General features: G+C 37.5%; 1 protein-coding gene across 10 annotated transcripts in view; it reads right to left on the bottom strand.

Moving 5' to 3' along the window:
- CPEB2 (cytoplasmic polyadenylation element binding protein 2) overlaps nt 1-25,892 on the bottom strand; it is a 75,378-nt gene that overhangs the window by 30,817 nt on the left and 18,669 nt on the right. For 5 of the 10 annotated variants that reach the window (XM_053577634.1, XM_053577627.1, XM_053577633.1 and 2 more), the window contains 2 exons: nt 12,388-12,438; nt 5,188-5,211 (listed from right to left, as the gene is read on the bottom strand). The exons of 1 other annotated variant lie outside the window; for it this stretch is intronic. In XM_053577634.1, coding sequence (XP_053433609.1) covers nt 5,188-5,211; nt 12,388-12,438 — 75 coding nt within the window. The remainder of the gene's footprint in view (nt 1-5,187; nt 5,212-12,387; nt 12,439-25,892) is intronic. 4 more of the 10 variants (XM_053577636.1, XM_053577631.1, XM_053577635.1 and 1 more) reach the window with 1 other exon arrangement.

Raw genomic sequence — 25,892 nt, forward strand, 5'->3', positions numbered from 1 at the left:
AGGTTTGGGCTGGGTGTAGGTGGAGGGCAGGTACAGATAGTCTCTTTAAGGCTGAGGGGAGGTTTGGGCTGGGTGTAGGTGAAGGGCAGGTACAGCCAGTCTCCAAGGCTGAGGGGAGGTTTGGGCTGGGTGTAGGTGGAGGGCAGGTACACCCAGTCTCTTTAAGGGGAGGTTTGGGCTGGGTGTAGGAGGAGGGCAGGTACAGTCAGTCTCTTTAAGGCGAGGTTTGGGCTGGGTGTAGGTGGAGGGCAGGTACAGATAGTCTCTTTAAGGCTGAGGGGAGGTTTGGGCTGGGTGTAGGTGGAGGGCAGGTACAGCCAGTCTCCAAGGCTGAGGGGAGGTTTGGGCTGGGTGTAGGTGGAGGGCAGGTACAGATAGTCTCTTTAAGGCTGAGGGGAGGTTTGGGCTGGGTGTAGGTGGAGGGCAGGTACAGCCAGTCTCCAAGGCTGAGGGGAGGTTTGGGCTGGGTGTAGGTGGAGGGCAGGTACACCCAGTCTCTTTAAGGGGAGGTTTGGGCTGGGTGTAGGAGGAGGGCAGGTACAGATAGTTTCTTTAAGGCTGAGGGGAGGTTTGGGCTGGGTGTAGGTGCAGGGCAGGTACAGCCAGTCTCTTTAAGTGAGGTTTGGGCTGGGTGTAGGTGCAGGGCAGGTACAGCCAGTCTCTAAGGCTGAGGGGAGGTTTGGGCTGGGTGTAGGTGGAGGGCAGGTACATCCAGTCTCTTTAAGGGGAGGTTTGGGCTGGGTGTAGGTGCAGGGCAGGTACAGCCAGTCTCTTTAAGTGGAGGTTTGGGCTGGGTGTAGGTGCAGGGCAGGTACAGCCAGTCTCTTTAAGGGGAGGTTTGGGCTGGGTGTAGGAGGAGGGCAGGTACAGATAGTCTCTTTAAGGCTGAGGGGAGGTTTGGGCTGGGTGTAGGTGCAGGGCAGGTACAGCCAGTCTCTTTAAGTGAGGTTTGGGCTGGGTGTAGGTGCAGGGCAGGTACAGCCAGTCTCTTTAAGTGAGGTTTGGGCTGGGTGTAGGTGCAGGGCAGGTACAGCCAGTCTCTTTAAGGCTGAGGGAGGGGAGGTTTGGGAGTGGTGGCATTAGGGGGAATACACTTACTCTGGCTACTTCACAAGAAAAACTGCTCCAAGTCAGAAAATCCTGTGTCAAATTTAAAGCAGTAAGTGGTATACTGTATTATTAACAATTCTTTACTTATTTTACCATACATGTAAAGGTTATACCCTATGAAAAAAAAACAAAACGAATCAAACCTCTTTAATTAAACTTCCTTAATTTAGAATTATTTCTCCTAACTTTCCATTCCATATGAAATCTACTAGCTCAAGCTTTGAGTTTACCTAGTAGAGAAGATTGCTTTCTAGGGTTAGGACCATTAATTAAGGTTTTTTAATATTTCTATTACTTAAAATATTCTATATACTTTTATTCCTTCTAGAGCACCATAGCCCTTTAATTCTTTATTAACAGGGTGTGGTATGCCATAGAAATAATTTGAGGGGCAGAGCTGATGTTACACTGCACACCTCCCTTCACAGCACCCCCCCCCCCCCCGCAACCTGAGACCAGTTGTGTTCACTCTCAGAGCAAACTGGAAGAAACAATGAACAAGCAATAAATAGAGAAGACAGGTAGTTCCCCGGTTTTAAAGGCAGCTCCCAGGTGAGTCTTCTTGCTTCCTCACATTGTCCCAGGCAGCTCTGAAATGGAACTCTACATGACTCCAGGGGACAGAGATACACAGGTTCCAGCTGAAAGGCAGGGAGGAAATCTTTGGTTTTTCTTGGTTACTACCAGTATGATTACATTTTGATTATTCCCAAGGTATTTTTCATAAATTTATATCTAGAATCAGCTTAATTTAAAGTTATTATTCACACTATTAAGAAATTCAAATGTAGAAAGTCATTTTGGTAGTAATGTGGTTTGACTGCAGTCAAATGGGAAATATTTTACATGAAAACAGGTAATTCTGTACCTGGGCTGAGGCAAGTCAGAGATGGCAGGTAAGAAGGAAAAGCAGTCCTTCCTAAACCGCGTTACAGTCAGATGCCCTGTGACAAAGACACTGTCCACCCTTCACTGCTCTGATAAATAAGCTATGACTTATTTTTAATAAAAACTATTTCAACTCAGCATGCCATATCCCACATGAACAGATGATACTGCTATGTCATTTTTTTAAAGACTAGTGACTAAATAAATAAATGCAGTTTCTTTGACGGATCAAATTTAAAACACAAAACCCATAAAAGGGGTGGGGGTTCCTTGGTGGTGTCAGTCTGAGATTGGTATTATCTAGTATAGAATGGGGGAAATAAGTTAAAATAGGAGAAAAAAGCCAGATGAGTATTGGTAGCCATTTCTGAGCCAATCCTTTGGTATGTAGGTTTTTAAAAAGTATGTATCACTTACTGTGTCAAAGTACTTTCAAATGCAAATAAAACTTCTCAGTAGGTATTTCTTTTTCTTTTCTTTTTTTTTAAATTTTATCTTATTATTAAATCATAGCTGTGTACATTAATGCAATCATGGGGCACCATACACTGGTTTTATATACCATTTGACAAATTTTCATGACACTGGTTAACATAGCCTTCCTGGCATTTTCTTAGTTATTGTGTTGAGACATTTATATTCTACATTTAATAAATTTCACATGTACCCTTGTAAGATGCACTGTAGGTGTAATCCCATCAATCACTTTCCCTCTGCCCATCCTCTCCCCGCCCTCCCTTCCCTCTCCCCCTACCCCATATTTGTAGCTATTTCTTTTTCTTTGGTGGGGGCTGGGTTTGAACCTGCCACCTCGGGCATATGGGGCCAGAGCCTACTCCTTTGAGCCACAGGCGCCGCCCTCTCAGTAGCTATTTCTAATGGGTATAACTTTCACCTGAGTATCAAAATCAAAAATTTAAAAAGCAGATTCCTGCTATACAAAAAGAGGACCTACTAAAAAATTATTAATGCTGGGCGGCACCTGTGGCTCAAAGGAGTAGGGAACCGGCCCCATATGCTGGAGGTGGCAGGTTCAAACCCAGCCCTAGCCAAAAACTGCAAAAAAAAAAAAAAAAAAGATTAATGCCATATAATATGTGAGGAAAACTCGGGTATTGGCTGTCCTTCCATAACACCCAGTAAGTGTGACCTAGTACAGGCTTTAACCAGAGCCTAAGAGCCACGTCAGAGGCTTCCTTCTTCCAGTGTTGGAGGCAGTTCTGAAGCAGAGGCAATCTTTATGGCTTCCAGGGGATGGAGATGCATAGAATGCTGGCGATTACTAACTAAAAGCAGGGAAAGAAATTTTCACCGTTTTCTTAATATTGTAATCCTGATCTACAATTACTGAACTGAGAGATGAAGATAAATAACATTACTTCCCACCACCTTGGTTCCTGAGAACTTCCTAGATAGCAACACCGGAGTACGCCAAATTAGATTAAACGCAAGTCGCTGAGGTTAAAAGGTGAAAAATCTCTCTCTCTCTCTCTTTTTTTTTTTTGTAGAGACAGAGTCTCACTTTATCACCCTTGGTAGAGTTGCCGTGGCGTCACACAGCTCACCTCACCTCGAACTCCTGGGCTTAGGCAATAGTTCTTGAGCCTCAGCCTCCTGAGCAGCTGGGACTACAGGTGCCCACCACAACACCCGGCTATTTTTTTGTGCAGTTTGTTCGGGACCAGGTTTGAACCCGCCACTCTCTGTACATGGGGCTGGCGCCCTACCCACTGAGCCACAGGCGCTGCCCGTGAAAAGTATCTTAACAAGAAAAGAATCCTAAATTGCTCTGTAGTTTTACAATTACCTAAAAAACACAGACTGCTGAATGGATTGTTTTCAAAACAACTAAAGCTCTAATTATTAAAATAGCATAGTGAAATAAGCTAGTTCATAAATCTGAAAATCACTACTAAAATTCCAATCTTTCCCCTCTCTTCTCGACTTGTTAATAGCAGGCTTTAGAAAGTTATTCAGCTTCAGTTTCTAAGTCTTGAGCTTCTTTATCTCCTCTTAGTTTTAGTTAGAGAACTGAAGAACCAAAAGATTCAGTCAAACATTTGAAGAAACTAGATTCCAAAAATGAAGCTAAATTCAGAAAATCTGGAATCTAAAATTGAAAACACCACTTAGGAACGTAAAATACCAGTTGTGGTTGCTAGCGGTGGCAGATGGGTTTGCTTGTTTGTTTTCAAAGTACATACACTCATTGAGTGTAGGAGCAGAAGCTGGAGTGCAGGTACACACATACCAAATCTACTGAAGGGCACTATTACTACAGTCTATCCTCCATGGGTGGTGAGAGCTTTTTAGAAGTCAGGGAAAACCCTTTTTTTTAGCATAGCACTTCTAAGAAGCAGAACTATACAAATACCATGATTACAGGTCATTTAGGGCGTAACGTAAGCAATGTAAGGTTACTTTTACTTCCTCTCATGCCATCTACTTTCCACACTTAGAGGAGGAAGAGGCCACGTTTTAGCCACAGAAAAGGTCAGCTGCTTTCCCAGGGAGTCTAATAATAGGCTTGCATCACATGGTCCTAGCTTTTCCCTTAAGATTATATAAGGAACCCTAGGGGAATACTGCTGTGGGAGGGAGCGGGGAGAGCAAGAGGGAAAGAGGTGTGTGTGTGTGTGTGTGTGTTAGAGAAAGAGACAAGGACAGGGGTTTATATTCTTGGAAGACAGAGAAATACTAGCAACACAGTTTCTATAGATCAGTGTTAACTATTATTTGGTTGGTATGTGTGCTATTTTCAACTGGGTCAAACATAAAACAAACATAAAACAAATCAGTAAGAGTTGTAAATTATATGCCATAGATAAGAATCAGTTACAGATTTAGAGAGTAGAAAAATCACACCGCATGTCACCTTCACTAGTATTAAAATACTCTTAATCAGACAAACCATAAGCAGTAGCTTTATTTTAAAAGCTACAGAAACAAAAATAGTTAAAATCTGGACAGTTTGAAAGGGTAAAATTTGTTAAATAATCATAATTAGTATGAAAATATGCTTTAAAGGTTAAGAGATTTAGTATTCAAAACTTTGGTAAGTTCTCAAAATCAAGATACAAGTCTTCAATGAGTTTTCAGACATTGCGTGAAAAATCTGGAATAATTATAGCATTGATCAGTAAAACCCAATTAGAAACAGTTATACCATAGCAAACAGAAATGAATTACCTCGTCTTCGCCCATAACTCCTTGCTGCATGTAAACAAAGGACAAATTGTAAAATGTCAGAACTAAAAATAAGCCCACATATACAAGAATTTGTTAAATGAAAAGCTCTGTGGGCATCTGAAAATTAACACTACTTTAACAGCTATGACACTGTTCCCATATAACACTTGCATGATGTTTTACCATTTACAAAGCACATATATACACACGTGCATACATATGTATATATATGCCTTATCGCAACCACAGGAAACTCTGTGAAATTAACAGGAGATGTACAACTTATTCTCACTTGTGTTAAAATTCACAAATTCTGGTTTCATCAGATCATACCACACTTTAGAGGTAAATAGCATCATAAATAATTTTCAAAATGAATGGAAATAACTTGTATTAAATTCTTGCTTTTCTACTTATTATAAAGAGTGGTACGGCATATATTATAATCCAATAAATTGCTATTCAGATCCAATCCACATTATATGAAGCCCCGAATGGAAGTAATTCTGGACTAACAGATGACTGAGAAGATACACCACTAATAAACTGATACTGAGAAGAATGTACAGCTTAGATAGAATGTAAGAAATTAATCTTGTTCAAATTTGCTTGGTTACAGAAATTTAATGATCTACCACAGCTAATAATGCCTTTTATCTGTTGATACATTAATAGCTACCCACTAAGTGTTTATGTCTAGCCCTGAGTTATGAGAGACTCAGGTACACATTACTATTAAGATCACAGGGTAATAGTACATAGGTTAAATACTATAAAAGTATAAAGTAAAGAGGCATATTTCAATCTTATGTTATTTGCAGTTTATGTAATTCCTGTGGGAAAAAACCTTGCAATTTCTTTTTCATAAGAAACTACCAGTTTGATAAAACCTACAAATTGTTCTTAATGCCTTCCTATAAATATAAATCTGAGTACACAATGAGTATTTTTACCCTGGAATTAACTGATGAAGTCCAGGCAGTTAACAAACAAAAATAATTAAAATTGAGATCTTAATTCATGTTCATAGAATTTTTCTTTTTACACTTGGGAAAAATTCAATATGTAATAAATCTTAGAATATGTATTAAAAGTTGTCAGAAGATCACATCATTAAATATATTCTTATAAAAATATTACAAAATATATTTCTAATTTTATACTAAAATATTTAATATAGGGACGTATGCCTACAGGGGCGAATATAACATTAGTACCTCTGTTAAAAAAAGTGAGAAAAACTAATGTCAACTGTTACTCATTCATACCTCTAATAAATCAATGAACACAGGCTTATTACAGCCTTTTATCTAAAACGAACTTCATTTGCATTTTTGCCATTCTAGTGTCTTTATTTAGCTATATAATCTGCTATACTTAGCTTGTCCCTGAGCTCCAGCTACCTCAAAGCCTGGCAGGTCTATTGTGTCGCTTACCTGACCTATATATTAGTTTAGGGTGAGGGCAGGAGCAGAGGGAGCCTTTAGAATCATGTTGTCTGTGTCTTTTAAGACTTATGAAGGCCTTACAAAAACAATCTCAGAGTGTTGGGAAATCAGAAAAATCAAGCTGATAGAAAATATTCTAACAGAGCTATCAAAAACAGGCTATAAAAGAGTAAATTCTCTCAAGTCTTAATAGTTATATTAACGTAGAAATGGTCAATAGGCCCTAAAACACTCCACAGCATGGTCAGGAACCCGGCTTCCTACTCATCCCAAGGAACAGCCTAATGACACTAACCCAGGATAAGTCTGTTTGAAGGAATTTCATTCATGGGTATAGAGGGTCAAAGATTTATAAAGCAAAAAACTTATTTTCGTCAAATTTAAAGTCAAATGATGAATTATGAAGTCATAATGCAGCACATAATTCCTGACCTATTGAAAAAAATCAGTGACATCACAACCAGTTTATGTTCTTAGCTGAGGCTACTCAATACTAAAAAGGAGAAAGTATGTATAAATGTCATTGCATCTGAAGTTTCACCTCATTCCTAGGCTTGGACATAATTATTTAGAAAAGTTCTCCAACTATCTCATACCTGAGGAATTTTAGAATCCTGTAAAGAGTTATTCCACTTATTTTTTTGGACAACTTTCAGATTCCAAGTCTCTACATTACCAAAAATAGAACTGAGTGCAGATGAAACTAAACCATGTGAAACATCTCCTGTTCCCTGTCATGGGAATAACCAGTCTGCCACGATCACACAAAGCAACGGTGTGCGCACTCACTTTCCTACCAACGCTCCCATGTGGATTCCTGCAGTATGTTCCACTATAACTCCCAACAGGCTTATCAGAAACTACTAGTAAAAAAAAAAAAATCCCTATGTGACTACTACATTTTAAAAAAGACTTCTTTAAGCAAATATTCTCCTCCAAACTTACTAAGAACGTGATTTAGAAAAAAAAAAAAAGATGGGGGAAATTTATTGTATTAAAATTGTATTTAAAACATAAAATTTCAAGTAGATATGTTTTATAAAGCATTATAAAAAACTCATTTATACAAAATGAGGAACTGGCTATTAACAAACATATGCATACCTATGTATATTTGTTAAAAATACATCATTCACATATGTGCTTATTTAAGATAATAAGGCGGCTCTGGAAAAAGCCTTAGACCTCTCCTATACAAATGACATTACAATTTGGGCCTAACTTCAAAATAATCTTAGTTGCGACCCAGAGCCGATGGTTCCAACCTTTTGATGGGGTGTACTGGGTGCTGCCTCCCCCCAGCAGCTGTGGGAGGAAGGGCAAGGCTAACTCGCCACATGAGCTGGAAACTCGGGCTACAGCTCTCTTGGTGAGGAAACTAAATTTTTAATTCTTCAACTTGAAAAAGCCAAAACTAAGGAGAGAAATATACATCCCAAACTATAATCCTTTTCAAGACTCAAAAGAAATCTATCTACCCTACTAGCTCCACCACCATACACAAGAACCGACGGCTAGCGAGTTTCCTTCATGATTTAACACAGTGCATTAGAAGATCTGCCTTCAGAAATACAATTTTGTTACTGAGTAGATTCTCTTAACTAAAAAATATACATATCTTTTTTCTTCCTAAAAAGTATAGAACTCTCTCGTTCACAGACACATCTCTATGTGGGTAATAACAGCAAATTTAAATTTCAAACTAGCTTGCTTTTGTTTCCCTTTTGAAAAACCATTTGCCTTAATAGAACTGTAAGCTGTTTTCCTTGGAAAGGGGGTGGGAGAGCACAAGGCAATCCAAAAAGAAATACCTGAATCATTTATTACTCTGTATTTGTTCCTTACTACTATGGAAAACAGAGGGGGTTTTTTTGTTGTCGTTGTTTGTTTCTACTATTGGTAATAAAAAGATTTATACACTTAGAAATAGAAACATTCAAGTTGTCATTCTAACTTAGCCTTTGGCTTTCAGACAATCTACACATGCCTATATTATGTGACATCCTGAACGTGTCTCTAGACACTAAACATGGACTCTTCCACGATATCTTAATAATTCAACAGTGGCAGTCTCTAGCTGTCAATTCAACTTAATTTGAGGAAACTGATCTGTTCAGAAGTAGGAGACTGACTGCGAATATACGGCACTTTTAAATAGTTTTTAAAATGTTTTAATATCTATACCAAGTTAATGAGATAAGAGCTGTGGTCTTATACCACTTTTTTTATATACCTGAGTCAACAGAGGCTCAGAGTTAAGGATCTGCCAGAGGCACATCATAGTTTTACCAGTTTGAACAACTTCAAGACCATTATCCATTCCCTGTTCATCCCTTACTAAAGAAATTTTTAAAGGTTTAACCATAATTGCTAATTAACTATTAAGGTAGAACCATAAAAATTTAAAATTTTGCCATATCTGCCTAACGACTTTACTATTGTTTTAACAGTACTTTTTATAAAAGGAATTCAATCATAGCATCTTGTAGCATCATAGATTTCTGTCAGTTCTGCTTTTAAAGAAATGCTTTTTAATTGTAATAGTCATATATTTATTTTAATGTGTATCTGCGCATCAAAAGTCATCTTAAGTACTCCAAGGGGCAAGGATACCACACGTCCGCAAACACTGGCTCAAGAGCGTTATTGAGCCAAATTTTGTCCCAATATAGCTTCTACCAAAAGGTTCTAGTTTGGCTTTCTTCAATAACATAAAATGAGCTTTCTTGGGTAACTACCTATAATTATCTTTCAAATAATTGAAAATATCAGTTTTCTCTCAATTCTATACTGTTCAAAGAAAACATATCCACCTCCATCATCTATTCATAGGACATGATTTTTACTCTTTCAAAGTCTTCTTTGTCACTTTTCATTATCACCCACTACTACAGCCAACATGTACTTTCAGAACAGCTCTAAACAATTTACTGGCTTGAATTCACTTACTCCTCCCTCAGAGCAGTTACCCTAGGCAGGTGGTATGCTATCTCTGTTTTAGACAAGGAGAAACACAGCTAAAGTGAGGTCACATAAACTGCCCAAGGTTACACAGGTAGAAAAAGCAAACTTGTCTTTAAACCCAGATAATCAGGCTCTAGAGTCCATGGTACCAACCACTATAAACTATTGCTAAACCAGTACAAAAATAGACTAATGCAAAATTTATTAGTAAATCCTGATTTTTTTAAGTCATTAATATTAGCTATGCTCATTGGTTAAGTCATGTAACTTACTTAACCAATTGCCTAATAGAGAGTTAATCTGAGATACACTTAAAAAAAGTTTAATAATTCAGAAAGATGGTCTATGTACTATGATTTCTTTAATTAACCAATAACATTTAATAAATACTTAGTATATCAGCACAGCTTTAAGACTAATATCCTTTAATTTTTGTATTTCCTAAGGAGATATTATGACAAGAATATAATTATATTAAGTCAAAAAAGTAGCTCAAGAAAAATTTTCCCTTAATGTTTTAGTGTCCTTCTTTGCCTAGTTCTCTCTTCAATAATCTTAAAGTTCACTAAAATTATTTATTCTTAATATTCCCACAAATACATAATACACCCAATTATATAATTTTTGCTTTGCCTTTTAATCAATGCTCCCAAAAGAGTGAAGAAATTTTCTCTTTGGATAAAAGTGCCTCTTTTCCTGGTTGAAACATATTTTTATGACCTAGTTTCATTATCTTTTTTTCTCCACTAGTCCCTTGCCAGAAAAAATTCAGAATTTCCAGTTGGCTTCCTGCACTGAGTATGCACTGTGGCTCCAAGTGGCAGACTGCTGAGTGCTCACATGATAATTTTTTATTTGTCCACAGATGCAACTCTTGCCTGAAATGTGATAAAACACTTTTCAACCTAACATCTATATTATTTATGAGGGTTTTTGGCAACTGACAGAACCAATCAATAATGTTTAGTGTATCCAAAAATATTAAGTTGACTACCAAGCTCTTTGCTTCCACATAACTGAAATATTTTATGCTGTGAACACATGCCCTTCTGGATCATCCTTGCTCACTAGCCATTCAGTAATTTAAAAACATCTGTGAAGGATCTAACCAATTATCCCACAGACTACTTTCTTTCAGATGGACTTTAAGAGAATATGTGAAAAACATGTAAATTCAGGTTTTTCAACAGAAACATTTTTCTGTTTTTCCAGAAATTAAAATAAAAATGTGAGTGATATTTATCACTTAGAATGTTAAAAGAAAGTATTTAAGGAAATTGGACTGATACATAAATAATTTATTGTTACCTAAATTTATTGTTATTTTATAAATCACTCCAAGGGAATACCAAAACCTATTTTCAGTTCTGTAAACTTGATTTCAACAAAATTATTTTTTTGTCATAAATTTAGAGTCAGAGACCAGCTACTCAAATGATAAGGTTTTTATCTTACATAGTAGAAAACAAACTAAATAAAGATGTTCTTAAATACAATTTCTAGTACCTTTCTTATCAAAGTCTATGTAAATATCACAATTGGTTAAGTTCACAAATGTGGCCTACAGGACCACGGTAAGGTCTGGTCTGGACATGGCTTCTGCGAGAGTGCTCATTCTGGGCTCAGTACTATGCGTGCTCATTCTGGGCTTAGTACTACCTAGGCAATTCTGCCTCCTCAAGCAGACAATCTACACATCCTCAAGCATGCTGAAAGATCCTCACTAATTAGGCCCAGTGCTTAGACAAAGCTGGCATGTGGCTGACTTCTTAACACATACCAATGAAATGTTGAACAAACCCATCAAAATCCCCTCACTCTGCTTCATCAATTTTTCTTTCATTCCCAAATCTTCCATCTACTTCAACAATATCCCAGGTGGCCTGACAGTAGTTCTGCTTTTCTGTTACTACAGACTTTATTTAATATCAGTTTCAAACGGTCTAGCTTTATATTGACCTTATTTTCATACTTTTTTCCCCCTAACTTCATTGCAATCATATTTCAACAAAGGTTTAGTTGAACTAGAAGAGCCAAGCCATTGCACTGATTCTGTGATTTTTAAAAGTAAATACTATTTCTAGTCTTTCCTCTTCCGATTGCCCTCTCTCCACCTACCCTGATTTAAAAATACTTCCGTGAAGGATATTTTTAATCCTCCATCCCTCCTCCCAGTCATGGATGTGTTAAGTATTGCTACTATTTGAGTATGTTAATGTTTGTCCGACAGAAAAAAACAACAACAACAAACTTTAGTAAAAGTTTATTCTTTTACTTATTGTGGTACACTCATTATGTAAACTAGTTTGATAAATTTGGTGTGACCACCATATTAACAGAGTCATTAGGATATTCCTTAGTTAAACATAACACAAGTGCTTTTCAAAGTAGCAAATTCTCCACACTTTGCAAACATTATTTCATTTAATTCTCACAATAAACCTTAAAATGGTATTCCCATTTGAAACATGGGGAAACTGAGGTCACAGTTACTTGCCCAAGGTTATACGTTAAACTGGAAAACCAATATTCCTACTAGGACTGCCTCCAAAGTCTGTGATTGCCGAATTAAAACCACACTATCACAAACACACTTCAACAACTGTTTTGCAGCCAGAACACCATGCTTAGATTCTTAATTCTGCTTTCTGTATGGAAGTAGTCATCGTTTTATTTTTATACTTATAAAATGATTACTTGTGCATACAAGGGAGGTTCAGAGAAACATATATTTAATCATCTTTATTTACATAATCAATCAGAAACAAAATGTTTTTATAAAACTTACCATTTAACATCAACAGATTGTCAGTTCCTGGATGAGGATAGCTCAATCGACCTTTAAAAAGAGGGGAAAGAGGAGTTTGAAGGTTATGGAGCTATTTGAAAAGCAAAACAAACAAACAAAAAAAAAGGCAGGGTAAGGAAGAAATTATTGAGCACAGTATGTGTCTTAAGAACTAAGAAGCTAAACGTTTAACTCAAAATATATTAACTAAAATTATCCTCAAAAGTTGAAAAAAAAAAAACCCCAAAACCCCAAAACAGTTAACCTTGGTTTCTACATCATAAGATCACAATGTGATTTGGGAGCAATGCCAACAGAATAAAGCTTATTTGTTTTTTGAAATGGAAAAACAACATAGGTATCCTAGCTTTGCAAAGTTAATAAGGGACATGAACTTTTAAAAAATCTTTTCAAAGCTGTTTGTAATTTTCTCTATAGATCTCTTTTTCCAAAAAAAATTTTGAAGAAAAGGAATTTATCTTCCTAAATCAAAACTAAAACGTTAAAAACTAAGCAGACAAAAACTTACCACAACTTGTCATTTAAGTTAATATGGCTTTACAAAGTGATATTTAAACAAAGAAATTACTGAAGGCATCTTAATTGTATAATTACAAATTTTACTGGAAATTTAACTTGTTCAAGGTTTACAAATGACTTAAAAACACAAAAAATGAAAATATAAATGCTGATAAGCAGAGTCATTGTTCGCTCCCGAGTTCCGTGTTTACTAAATGCACAGGAACAGCAGAGCTCTACACTGCCGGAGAGAAGAGGAAGGTGTGTGTGGAACATACTGGGATCGATCGATCCAGAGCTTTTACGTCAAAACACTCCGTTTGACAAAGTCCAACAGCAAGTATGATCATTGTTTCTAGTCTACTAAAACCCAGAAATTTTCTCAAATGCCTGAATCTCTAGTAGGCCCAAGGAGTGGGGCGCCGGTCCCATATGCCGGAGGTGGCGGGTTCAAACCCAGCCCTGGCCAAAAAAACCACACACACAAAAAACAAAGTACATTAAACTCTTTAGAAACTGCTGAAAATTACAAGTATGGAACTGTATTTGAGCAACTTTCAACACAGTCCCTTTAATCCACTTCTTACGTACTCCCAAGCTTCATGCACAGTGACACTGGTTAACTACATGACCTCTGGGACAGAGCGGCTGTGTTCTCGAAGGTGCTGGGACACCTTAGCGCGGAGTTGGGAGCAGAAGCACACAGGAAGTGCAAAGCGGAAGAGCAGGAAGTGGAGCTTCCGAAACTGGACGCAGGAATGCAGCGCATTACTGTGCGGTGTCACAGCTTATTCTGGAAATGTTCCTATTTCTAAACATCTTTCTGTAGCTGGCCAATTTAGAGAACAATTTAAGGCTGTGAAAAAAATTATCTGGCTGAAGATTCAAAAATAAAAAAAAACTCCTACGGAAGTGGTAACCTGTATTGCTGTTCTGTGTAAGGAAGGTCGCTCAGCCCTTCACACGGCCAGTGTGCAGGAGGCAGACACAGACACGCACGAGACCGTTTCTGTTCATGATGTGGGCGAGGCAGACACAAATACACAATCTCGGTAGAATCTGCTAAGTGCTAGAAGAGTTATGCACAAAAAGAAAAGATAACAATAATGGCATATTTAACCAAACCTAAGGATTTAGGCAAGACTTCTAAGAAAAGTAAATTAAGAAGAACCTTTAACCTGAAGCCTACTTCCATCTTGAAAAGCAACTCAAGCAAATCGCCACATAATTATTCTCTAATGAGCTCACTGTTCATTTATTTACCCCAAGGTGGAAATAACAAGAGACATTCACTACTAACAGTTTTTGGATTATCTCGGCTGTTAAAGACACACTGTATGTGGACAGTTGCAGACAGATAGCTATTTGCAAATGAACATAAATTTGTATACATGTTCTAAACTATTACCGCTCACCACACAGAAAAGTCTTTCAGTGTAACTAAAAAAAAAGTATTCCCAAATGAAATAACCAAATTCAGACTCATTTTTAAGTACTCAGTTTTCACTAAGAATCTGACAACTCACAGCAATAACTGACAACATTTGAGGATTTACTTGTACCAGGAGCCCTTCTAAGTTCTTTCCAATCAAGAATTTAATCCTAACAACAGTCCTATGAATTAGGGACTATTATCTCCCCATTTTAAGATGAAGACACTGTGTCACAAAAGGTTACATAACTTGCTCAAGGTGACATCCCTGGCAGGTAGTTGTGGAGGGGTCTGAATCAAAGCAGTCTGGCTCTGCACTTAATCACTACCTTAATACTGACTTACTATTCATAACACATCATTGCAAAGGTATGTATGGTGGGCTGTAGGGTCAAATTCACCTTTTAAAAAATTCACAGACTTATTATATAGTATATTAGATAACTTTAACAGAAAAAATTCGCATTACTATAAAATCAATTTCTCCCTATTGTGCAAAAGAGGCTGGCACAGAGATGGTTAGTTGTTCGTTAATACCTCCAATATTCCTTTCTATAACAAGTCTCTCGATATCAGACTGGAACAGGGGAGCCCAGGGAATAGAGCCCCCCACCCAGCCTTCCCTGCTGCGCAGTGTGCCTGGGTAAGAAGTGGCAATGGGAGATGGATAGAGAAAAACAGGCATGTGCCATTTCTGGGACACACTGCACCTTAAAAGGGCCCTGCTTCCTTCCTTTCCTCTTTCCTGTCTGGTAGGGTGCAGACAGGATGGCCGACCTGAAGAGGCCTCATTAGAACACCAGGCAGAAACTGGGTGTCAAGGGGAACTAATGGAAGACGGAGATAAAAGGAGCGTGGATTCACGGAAATCACCACACTGCTCTGTAAGAGAAACACACTTCCACATTACTTAGGTTACTTAGGAGTTTTCTGTTGTTCCAGAAGAAACTAAGCTTACAAATGAAGTCCAGAAATAAATTTGGGAATACTACATTTGAGGTAATTAGGTGATGGCTTATTATTGTGGATATATATGATAAAGTATACTAATTTCATAACGGTTTTATAAATCTGGGCATGTACTACCTCTTGGCACTTCTTTTATGTTAAGATAACATACGATTTAAAATAATTGGGAAAAATGTACATTTGTAAGTGTCAGTAAATTACTAGAGAACCTACAGTATTTTTAAAGATAAAGGCAGTTTTTAAGTTTAAATGTCAACTCGTATAAAACAGTTGGCCTCTTTGTGCATTTTCATCTATGGATTCAACCAACTATGAACTGAAAAATATTTGGAAAAAATAAATTGCAAAAAGTAAAACTTGATTTTGTAAAATTTTGCACACTAATTACAATATTGAATCCTGCACATGATGTCTAGGCATTGTAGCAGATATTATAAGTCCTACCTAGAGATGATAAAGTACAGGGTGGCATCAAGTTCCTGAGCAATTTTAAGTTGCACACTATTTTAAACTGTACATGGACTTGATGGCCACCATGTATATAGGAAGTTGGGTGTACCTTATATGCAAATATTACACTATTTTTTAAGGGACTTGAGCATCCCAAATTTAGGTATCCATGGGGGTCCTGGGACTGACTAGTCCCCTATGGTTACCAAAGGACTACTGCATACAAGCCTTATTTTTTGTTAGCCACTTTAAATGTAAATCTGAGCAACTAAAACTGCTAAGAAATATGATAACTGTATACAAAACTTGTCACTAGTGATCAGATTACGTTTAGGCCCCTCATCCTCTTACCATTCTATCTACACTGGCCTCTCTGCCTTTCCACAAATATATCACGCATATTCCCATTTGGGGATCTTTCAACTTCCTCTGTTTTTCTGCTTGAAATTCATAGCTCAGATATGACCAAAGCTTGCACTCCTCACTTCAGTTAGGTCTTTAAGAGAAGACATTGCAGATCATCCTGCCTAAAATAATAGCTTCTTTCTTTCTACAACCCCCTGATGCTATACTTTATTTTTTTCTTTTGTATTTTTTCTGGCACTACTATCTAACTTTTTAAAATTGTCTTTATACTTCTTTTAAAGACCCATGAAGGCAGAGACTTTGTCTCTTTTATTCTCCACTGTATTTCTAGTACCTAAGGCAGAGCTTAGCATGTAATAGCTACCACAAAATTTGCTCATTGCTCTTTGCCAAAATAGATTTTCCATAACTATTTTCTTTTCTTTAATGTATAAATACACAAAAAATGAACTCCAAAGCCCCAATAGTCACAGTTAGTGATGTCAATCCATTCCTCCTCGGTGATGAGAAATTTGCTAAATAACAATGCCACATGTCCTGCCAACTCTTCAACAGAAAAATAAACATTGAGCTCACATATTAGAATCATTAAGGGCCTGGGTCAGAAGTTACATCAGACCCACTAAGAAGAGAGGCTGTGTGGTGCAGTGGTTAAAGCACAAACTTAAGAGCCACCAAGTTCCATCATTTACTGGCCATTGAAACTTAAGACAATTACTAAGAATAAGCCACAGTCATCTAACAGTAAGAAAAGGGGAAATATCCACTTTTTAGTCAAGCCAATTAAAGACATTAGCAATACTAGGTAGAGTCCTCAGGAGAAGTACTCAGACGTATTACACACTTGGTAAATAATACGTACATGTTCTATATTGAATATGTACATTACACACATATCCTTAACTGAAGACATCCAATACGTCTTTCTTATGTGCATAAGTAAAGTGCTGCTTCCACTCATTGATAGATTCTTCTAATATTTTTCATAATAATATACCAAATTCAATTAGAAAAACAGATTCCTATGAAGTCTGGTAAAATCCACCTAGAATGTGGTCATTATCAACCTTGAATAACTCCAATCTCTGCTCAGATCCAAGGGGCAGGCCAGTCATTCCTGACCTCACTCCCAAATCTCAATGCAAGCCTCATAAAAGCCTAAGAATAAGATCATACAAACGTAGAAAAGACCCTTAGATCCAAGGCACTAGATCCTAAGAGACCGAAAGAATCTAATAAAAACCATCAATCTACTTCAGATTCAATCTAGTTAACTCACTCTTTAATCTTGAATCTATCGTAATTTTTTGACCTAATAGTATTTATAAATTCTAAGACTTTTATCCAATCAATACTAGAAAATATACTAAGAAACACCAAAAAACACAGAATATCAGAAAGTTTTAAGTAAAGAGTAATCACAAAAAGAGCCAATAAAAGACTAAACTTAAGTCATTAATCGGCTGGTAAGATAAAGTATTATTATATGTTATAGTCATTGTAATAAATAGTACTAATTAGGATATACGGTATTTTGTCATGAATAATGCACACTTTTTTGCCCAAGTTTTTGAGGGAAAAATAAGGATGGACATTATACATGCATAGTACTTATTCCATGCATATTTAAAATTTTTTAATTTTTATTTATGCTTATGTGTTAAAAGTTTAACTCTGTTAAAAAATGCTAAAATTCCTTTATAATACAAAAGAAAGTATCTACATATAAACACATAAAAAATGTGAATGAAAAATTTCAATGAAAGATTATTTTCCTAAAAGTTTGGACCCCAAACACAGATACGCATTATACACAGTAAAATATGGTATATAACTATTATGAAAACCCAAACTGAACTAATCATTGTAAAACTTTTCACTGTAAAATGGTTTTAAATTAAATTAATGCTGGTAATCATCACAAATAATAAATAGGCAATAAAACATTGCCTGTGGCTGCTGAAAACTGGTGTAAAACCTGTTAAGTTGGCAATATATATTTGGAGCATTAGGGGATTGGTGGGATTACACCAGCAGTGCATCTTACAGGGGTATATGTGAAACTTGGTAAACGATCTGTGAAGCTAGTGAATGATGCCCCATGATCATATCAATGTACACAGCTATGATTTAATAAAAAAAAAAAGAAACAAACATATGATTTCATCCTATTGAAATAAACAGATGCAGCTAATTTTGTTTAAAATTTTGAACTACCTAAATGTCTAACACTAGGGGAGTAGTTATACAAACTATTTTACATGTATGAATGCAATAAATATTTGAGAATGTGAATTATTATGAAAAATGTTTAGTCATTCACCTAATAATCAACTGAGCCCCTTGTGCGTGGCATTCCAGGTAAGGTGAAAACGGGTGTGGTTATTGCTCCCTTGACACGGTATCCTAGGAAAGATATATATTTAAAAAACAAACAAAAAAAACCCTAATGAATTGAAAATGTACTCTGAATAAAAAGAAATCCCCTTCTCGAAGCATCTTTAACTCAAGGTAATCTACACTTGAGGGGAGCGCCAGGGAGCTGTCTCAGGAATACAAACTGACTAGGGATTACAGAGACATCAACCAAGCAGGGGGGACCCAACACACGTGCCCAGCTCTGTGCTTTGGAGAACTTCTGCAAGGACAGTTACGGAAGTTTTAAAGAAGCATAACCCCATTAGGACAAAGAATGAAACTGGAGCTTAGAACAACCATGTCATCAAATTTGGAGAGGTGTGAATGTGAAAAGTGGAGCAATCACTGACTTTGTCAAACCAGAAATCACTGAGTTAAACCTCCTCAGCTAGTATGTGAGTGAAGAAGACCATCAAGAAACAAGCCATTTACTGCAGTAGATGCCTGGACAGAGCCAGACATGAGCAGCTCTGGTTATCACTGAGGGTAGAAAGGAAAACAGAGAGGCTGACATTTCCTTGTTTTTATTTATTTATTTATTTAAGACAGAGTCTCAAGCTGTGGCTGTGGGTAGAATGCTGTGGCATCACAGCTCACAGCAACTTCCAACTCTTAGACTTAAGTGATTCTCTTGCCTCAACCTCCCAAGTAGCTGGGACCACAGGTGCCCGTCACAATGCCTGGCTATTTTTTTGTTGTTGTTGTTGCGGTTGCCATTGTTGTTTTAGCTGGCCCAGATTGGGTTCGAACCTGCCAGCCTCCGTGCATGTGGCTGGCGCCCTACCCACTGAGCTACGGGTGCCGTCCAATTCCTTGTTTTTAAAAGAGCCCAAAATACACACGACCCCTTTCTGGCTCTTCTAAGAGAGCTAGCAGCTCGGCCTACAGCTCCCAGGCAGAAGGCTGGAAGACACACATCTGGGTCGGTTCCTAGATACAGACCTTGTGAGGCTCTCAACTGAATGGCTTATAGCAATCATTGTTAGTAACCCCAACTCTGAACTCTGTATAGAGCTACCAATTCCCACATTTGTGTCTTACCTTTAAATATGAACGAATAGGAAAGGATTATAACATATTTCATAAAAGCCTCCAGAACATGAGAAAAAAAAGAGAACATAACCAAAAAACATAAAAGAGGAACTTAGAAGAACCACAGAAAATACAAGGAACTGGAAAAATAATCTTCAAACACTGTAATATCTTCCAGAGAAATAAGATCAAACAACATGTCTCAAAAAAAGAATAAAATACAATAGGAAAGTTTGAGACTTATTTTTAAAGAGGATCTTAAAAATTAGTTAGCAAAAAATTTTAACTTTAAAAAAATGTAAGAGTTAAAAAATAACAGATCTCTCTTCAAATGCAAAACACAAAACAATGGAAGAAAGAAAAACAAATGATAGGAGGTTTAACATTTGAAGAACAAGCATCCCCAAAGGAGGTAATATAAAAAAAAGGAAGCAATTATCAAAACAAAAACACCTCAAATTTCCAAGAACCAAAGAAATAAATCTCTGAATTAAAAGGGTCCAATGAATGTACAGTTCAATAAATAAAGGAAATGAAGAAAGATGTGTCTATAATACCTAGAGTGCAGGAAACACAGAAGCCTACAAATAACTACCACATAAACAGCTTAAATTCAGAGTGGCTGCCTGTAAAAACAGGAATCACAATAAGACTTAAGACACTACTTGACGTTTTAACCTATGCGTATATTTTTTAAACTAATTTTTTAAAAGTTATCCTGTTAGAGAGAAGGTAAAGATTTAATTAACCCAAATATTATATTTTAAGTTTGTATATATAAAAAAAAGATTGGAAAAATTACATGCCAAAATATCAATGATAGTTATATTTTAGTTTGTAGGGTTACTGGCAATACTTGTTTTGGCTAGTTTCCAAATTTTCTTCAATGACTAAATACTCCTTTTTGTAATAAGAAAACAAGCATTTAACAAGGAATAAAATGCTACACTTTGGAGAAAAATCTTCAGAAGAAAGTCTCAGATACACCTTCAAATTCACAGTGGCTACATTCACAGGTCTAATCATCCTGAGTCCTTGCTTTATTACTACAAGTTATGTATAAGATGCCACTTTTTTGTTGTTTTACTTTCCATAAAAATCAGAGCTATAAACACATTTAAAATCATATGAAAGATGCTCTGTGGTAAGGCTTGTAGTAAGCATATATGTTCTGAATAAATAAACGTGAATTTTGAGAAAATACATTATAGTGTCTGATAGGATTTAGTTTTTTTTTTTTTTAAATTGCAGTCTGTCATAGTTTAAATTACTTACATGCATATTCAAAGATGCTTGGAAGAAATAACTCAAGTTATGTCCTCAAATTGAACAAAAATCTCTATCCACACTATATTTTAAACTTATTAAAACAGAACTTTTATAAGCCCATTTTCATAATCTCCTTTTCAATCTACAGATAATCTCACCAAATAACAAAAGTTAAATTTTCATAGATTGTAGTTTTACAAACATGAACTTAATTCTGAGTAAATGGAGAGTAAAGCATTAAGATTCTTTGTACATTTGTTTAAGAGTGATTAAAGTCAGAATATATTTAATAAAATGTATATGGCTTCTATATAAGTATATTCCAAAGTTAATATTTATTTTTTTCTTCCCATTAAAAGCTAGTGTTCTACAGGAATAAAGAAGAAACATCAGTAGAAGGAAGTAAACCAGTCTTGAGCACTGCATTCCTCTCTCATCAGGGGACAGGGCAGGGCTGTGCAAGAGGACTCACCTTTGTATCACCGGTATTTGTTTCATTTTGTTGTTATTTTAATAAATGCCATTAAGTCTCCAGTTTTTCATACTCATCTTTGCCTTGGTCTCCTATACCAGTTTCTCTAGGTGAGCTCTTTTTGTTAAATTTTATTCTAAAACATTACTGGGGTACAAATGTTTTGCTTTTGTACTGTTTGAGTCTAAGTGATAAGTGCGCCCATCATCCAGACAGTGTGTTAAGTGTGAATTTACCCATCCTCTCCTGTGGTGTATGTACACCATGGAGTACTACTCAGCCATTAAAAATAGAAGGTGAACTACCAAGGTTTCTTATGGAGGTGACTCAGAAGTGTCCTGGCGAGCTCCAACACACACCATACTGCCTCTAGGGGTGGGCTCCCAAACCCGCATGGTTAACATGCTCTCAGAGTCCGTGAACTTCTGTCCAGTACAAAAATTCTCAAGTTCTAAAATGTAAGTTCTCACACTGGAGACTTGCAGAAATTTATACAAGTTACTTTGGGACTTTGTACTTTCTTATATTAAAGCCAGCAGGAGAGAAACAGAAACATGGAAGAAAAGAAGCGTGAATTTACTTGGTACCAACCATGACCACTTAGCAACTTACAGGAGTAATTCTTAGGACTTACATTCCCTAAAATAAGCAGAGCTTTCTTTAGGAATCTTAAAAAATAGGGTAGCAATCAGGTAATAGAAATGACACTAGACATACAAAAATACAGGAAATAAAAGGTTTTAAAACTCACTTCTAAACGTTTGTTGGTATAAAATCACATAAATCGTTTTTTCCTGAAGTCCCTTTAATTCTTAAGGAAACATTGGTAAAAGATATTTTACCTGCTGAGACAGATCTTCCCAAGAACTGCTATATAAACTATAATTCTATCTATAGTTTTCAAGTCAATTTTTCTGAGCTGAAATTAATTTTTTTTTTGTTTTTCCTTATACTTTTTGGGAGGATATAAGCAATTTTTGGCAAAGAATGCTTACACAGTAAGATCTTTTTACAAGTTGTTGGGGGCAGGGAGAGAAGAGGGCTCAACAATAATTCCTGTCTTGTTCTTTTGTTTAAGGGAAAATGAACTGATCCACACATGCAGAAAAGGAGATTATTTAGAATAGGTATACAAATACAAGACTTCAAAATTAAAAAAACAGTACTTGGTAAAGCATGATTTTCTTTAACCATTAAAAAAAATCCATGGTTGTGCTTCCTTGAAAAGCAAAACATTTGCTAACAATCAAGGCAGTCACCAGAAAATAGGATGTTAATGGACAGAAACCACTGCAGAATAAATAAAGCAGACTGGGCGGTGCCACGCACACCAAGGAAAGCCTGTGACAGAGTGCTAGTGTCTGCCACCCAGGGCCAGGCCAGCACACACTGGACGGTCTTACTCCCAGGCAGCACCGGGAGAGGGGGGCAGCAAACAAGCTGTGCCAGGACCAGCCCTGCCAGCTCCTCAGCCTCTTCCATGCTTCTGCACATGCTGGAGACACTTCCTTCCACACTCTCCCATCACTGTGCTGCTCACGCTTCAGGTCTCAGCTTCCATTCCCCACATCTAAATTAGGTACCTCCTCTCAGTTACCTTTCTGGGCATCTCATCATCTCCCCCACAGCATCCCTCATGTGCCACAGTGTGTGCACACTGCTCATGGAAGGTGTGTTGCTGGCTTGCCAGGAGGCCATGGAGGGCCTAGAGTCTGTTTTACACCATGTACAGCCAGTGTCCAGGACACTGGTGCAAAAGCAGACTTACTGCATTCGGAGTTCCATCTCCTGGTTGCCACGGCCTTAGGTCTGTACGACTCCCACAGGACTACATCCTTCCCACATGCACTGCCAGACCATAAAGTCTTTTAACACTAAACCATGGAGGCTCGCTACTGCAGAAAATGGAAATGCTCTAAGGAAGTATGGTGGGTGTCAGTGGGGCGAGAGGCATTTCTTCAGTAGCTCTCAGGCCAGTAACTTACTATCTTCTTTGCATTCTAGAGATCTGCTTGTCTGTTTTCCTTCCTGCTGGCACTCTCACCTTGACTAGTTTCTCTTTTCCTTCATATTTACAGTGGAATGGAGTGTGACTTTACAGTTCCGCTTCTCACCTCTGCGGAAGCCAGTCTCTATGACCCCTGCCCCCACTAGTATTTGCATCTGTGGAGTAGCAGGCCACTCCCAGATTGTGGAGAAATGCCCTATGTGGCTATGAGAATGCTGTGGAAATGATGGTCTGAGCCTTCTGGGGCAAGGGTACCGATGACGCGGGGCATGTGCTCTGAGCCGTGTCATTCACTCTGGGGATTCCGGCACCAAGTAACCACGGTGGCCCTGTGGGTAGTTCCCCAGGCAATGAGCTAACTTCTCCTGCCAACATTTGTCCCAGCTTGCAAAGGATCCTCCCGTCACAGTGCAGCCTTCAGATGACAGCAGCTTCACAAGACATCCTCAGCTAGAATTAATAGTTCAACTGCTCCCAAATGCTAACTCATAGAAGTTGTGTGTGATAATAAATGTTTATTGCTGTTTCTGAGCTGGCAACTGTGGGGATCATCTGTTATGTAGTAACAGATATCTAATGTAATCTAAGTCACTCAAGTTCAGTTTTCTGGAAACTTTCACCATTAACATAAAGGGAAACAAGGAATTCATTTTAAAGATGTACCTTCCAACTCCTTTCTCCTTTTTCATTAGGTCCCATAAGGAATGTGCGAGCGCACACGCGCACGCACACACACACACAGAACTGGTTTTTGAACAAATGTATTAAATGAATATGATAATATCCATCTCACTATTTTTTGAGTGGGGCAAACAATTTTTTTGTATTACACAAAGGGCAGGAAGTCCTGAAAGGGATGAGAGGTGAAGTGGGTGACGAGGAATTGATGGTGAAGTGCTGCCCTTGTGATCGCAAGGGGAAAAAGGGGGCCGGCACGGGTGCTGAGGCTGACTGGCTTCTTCCACCCGCCACCTTACTTTAGCAGATACTCCTGCTAATGACAAGTGTGGGAGGAAGAAAATATTCAAAATGACAAACCCTGGAGGCGGCAGAGTTTGTATTAGTAAGAAAAGAAGAAAAAACCTCATAAGTGGCAGCACTCAGATACAAAGATAATCCTTTTTTGTTTTCTTTTTTGGTCAGGGCTGGGTTTGAACCTGCCACCTCCAGCATATGGGGCCAGCGCCCTACTCCTTTGAGCCACAGACGCTGCCCCAAAGATAATTTTAAATAGGACTACGATGGTGATGTGAGAAAGCATTGGTTTGATTTTTCTAACCTATGTGGAGGTTTCTCAAATGATTCTTTCTTCTCTTTTCTTATTCCTTGCCATAAAACATGTGGAACATAAAATACTCCAATTAGAAATAGATTTATCACCATCATCATCCCTACAGATGGCAGTGGACACATTTTCCCCCTCCCATAACCAAAGATAATGTTTCTAACAAAAGACTTTTGAATTCACTTGAAATTTTAAAATAATTACTAAATTCCTCTTTAGCCTTATGCTGCCATTTCCTTTTAAAGACCTCACTCTAGATTTCTCTCCACTTTTATTATAACCCATAATAGGAAAAGGAAAAACTAAGGTAATTAAAAGGACAGCAATGAATATTTGCTCTAACAACTTCAAAAGTTTTTTGAAAGACGACTAGGAGAAACAACAAGACTAAGTTAATAATCTTAATTTTACCTTACACTAGCATTTTTGAGTTTTCCTCCTTAAGAAGTCAAAGAGATAAACAGAGGGGAATTCTTCACAATAGCTGCTGGCTCCTAGTCTCACACAGTGGATCTAAGACAAACACCACCTGAACTGCTAGCCAAATAATGACAGAGAACAAAGCCCCAAAACCAAACAAAATTTTGGTTATAGGCAAAAAAAATTCCAAAACAAACAAAAACTCAAAACCCAAAGTATAACTTCATTAATTGCTATGGAGAATACAATCACTAATAACCCCTCAGCTTCTCAAGCTCCTTAAGATAAAGGAATTAGAAAGACAAGAAACTCTTTTACAAGCAAAATCCAGCAACAGAACAAAATGATTAGATATTTGGTCAGCATTACCAAGTTGGCCTCGCACCATCACCTGGCTGCCAACACTGAAGGTCTAGAGCAGGGGTCCTCAAACTAAGGCCCGTAGGCCACATGTGGCCGGCCCTCCGGGTGTTTTTGCCACGGCTGCCTGTCCTGCTACAGTAAGCCTGTGTGGAATGTGTGCGGCACTCTCCCGAATCCCCTCCTCTCTGTCTCTCGACTCCTCCTCTCAGTCTCGGGACTGATGCACACTTGCATCACTTGTTACGATAGCAGTGACAAATATGGAACCAGACATTGACCATCTCATTAGCCAAAAGCAGGCCCATAGTTCCCATTGAAATACTGGTAAGTTTGTTGATTTAACTTTAGTTGTTCTTCATTTTAAATATTGTATTTGTTCCCGTTTTTTTTTTTTTAATTCAAAATAAGATATGTGCAATGTACATAGGAATTTGTTCATAGTTTTGTTTTTTGTTTTTTTTTAACTATAATCCGGCCCTCCAACAGTCTGCGGGACAGTGAA

The sequence above is a fragment of the Nycticebus coucang genome, chromosome 23 (assembly GCF_027406575.1).
Source record: "Nycticebus coucang isolate mNycCou1 chromosome 23, mNycCou1.pri, whole genome shotgun sequence".
Taxonomy (NCBI): domain Eukaryota; kingdom Metazoa; phylum Chordata; class Mammalia; order Primates; family Lorisidae; genus Nycticebus; species Nycticebus coucang.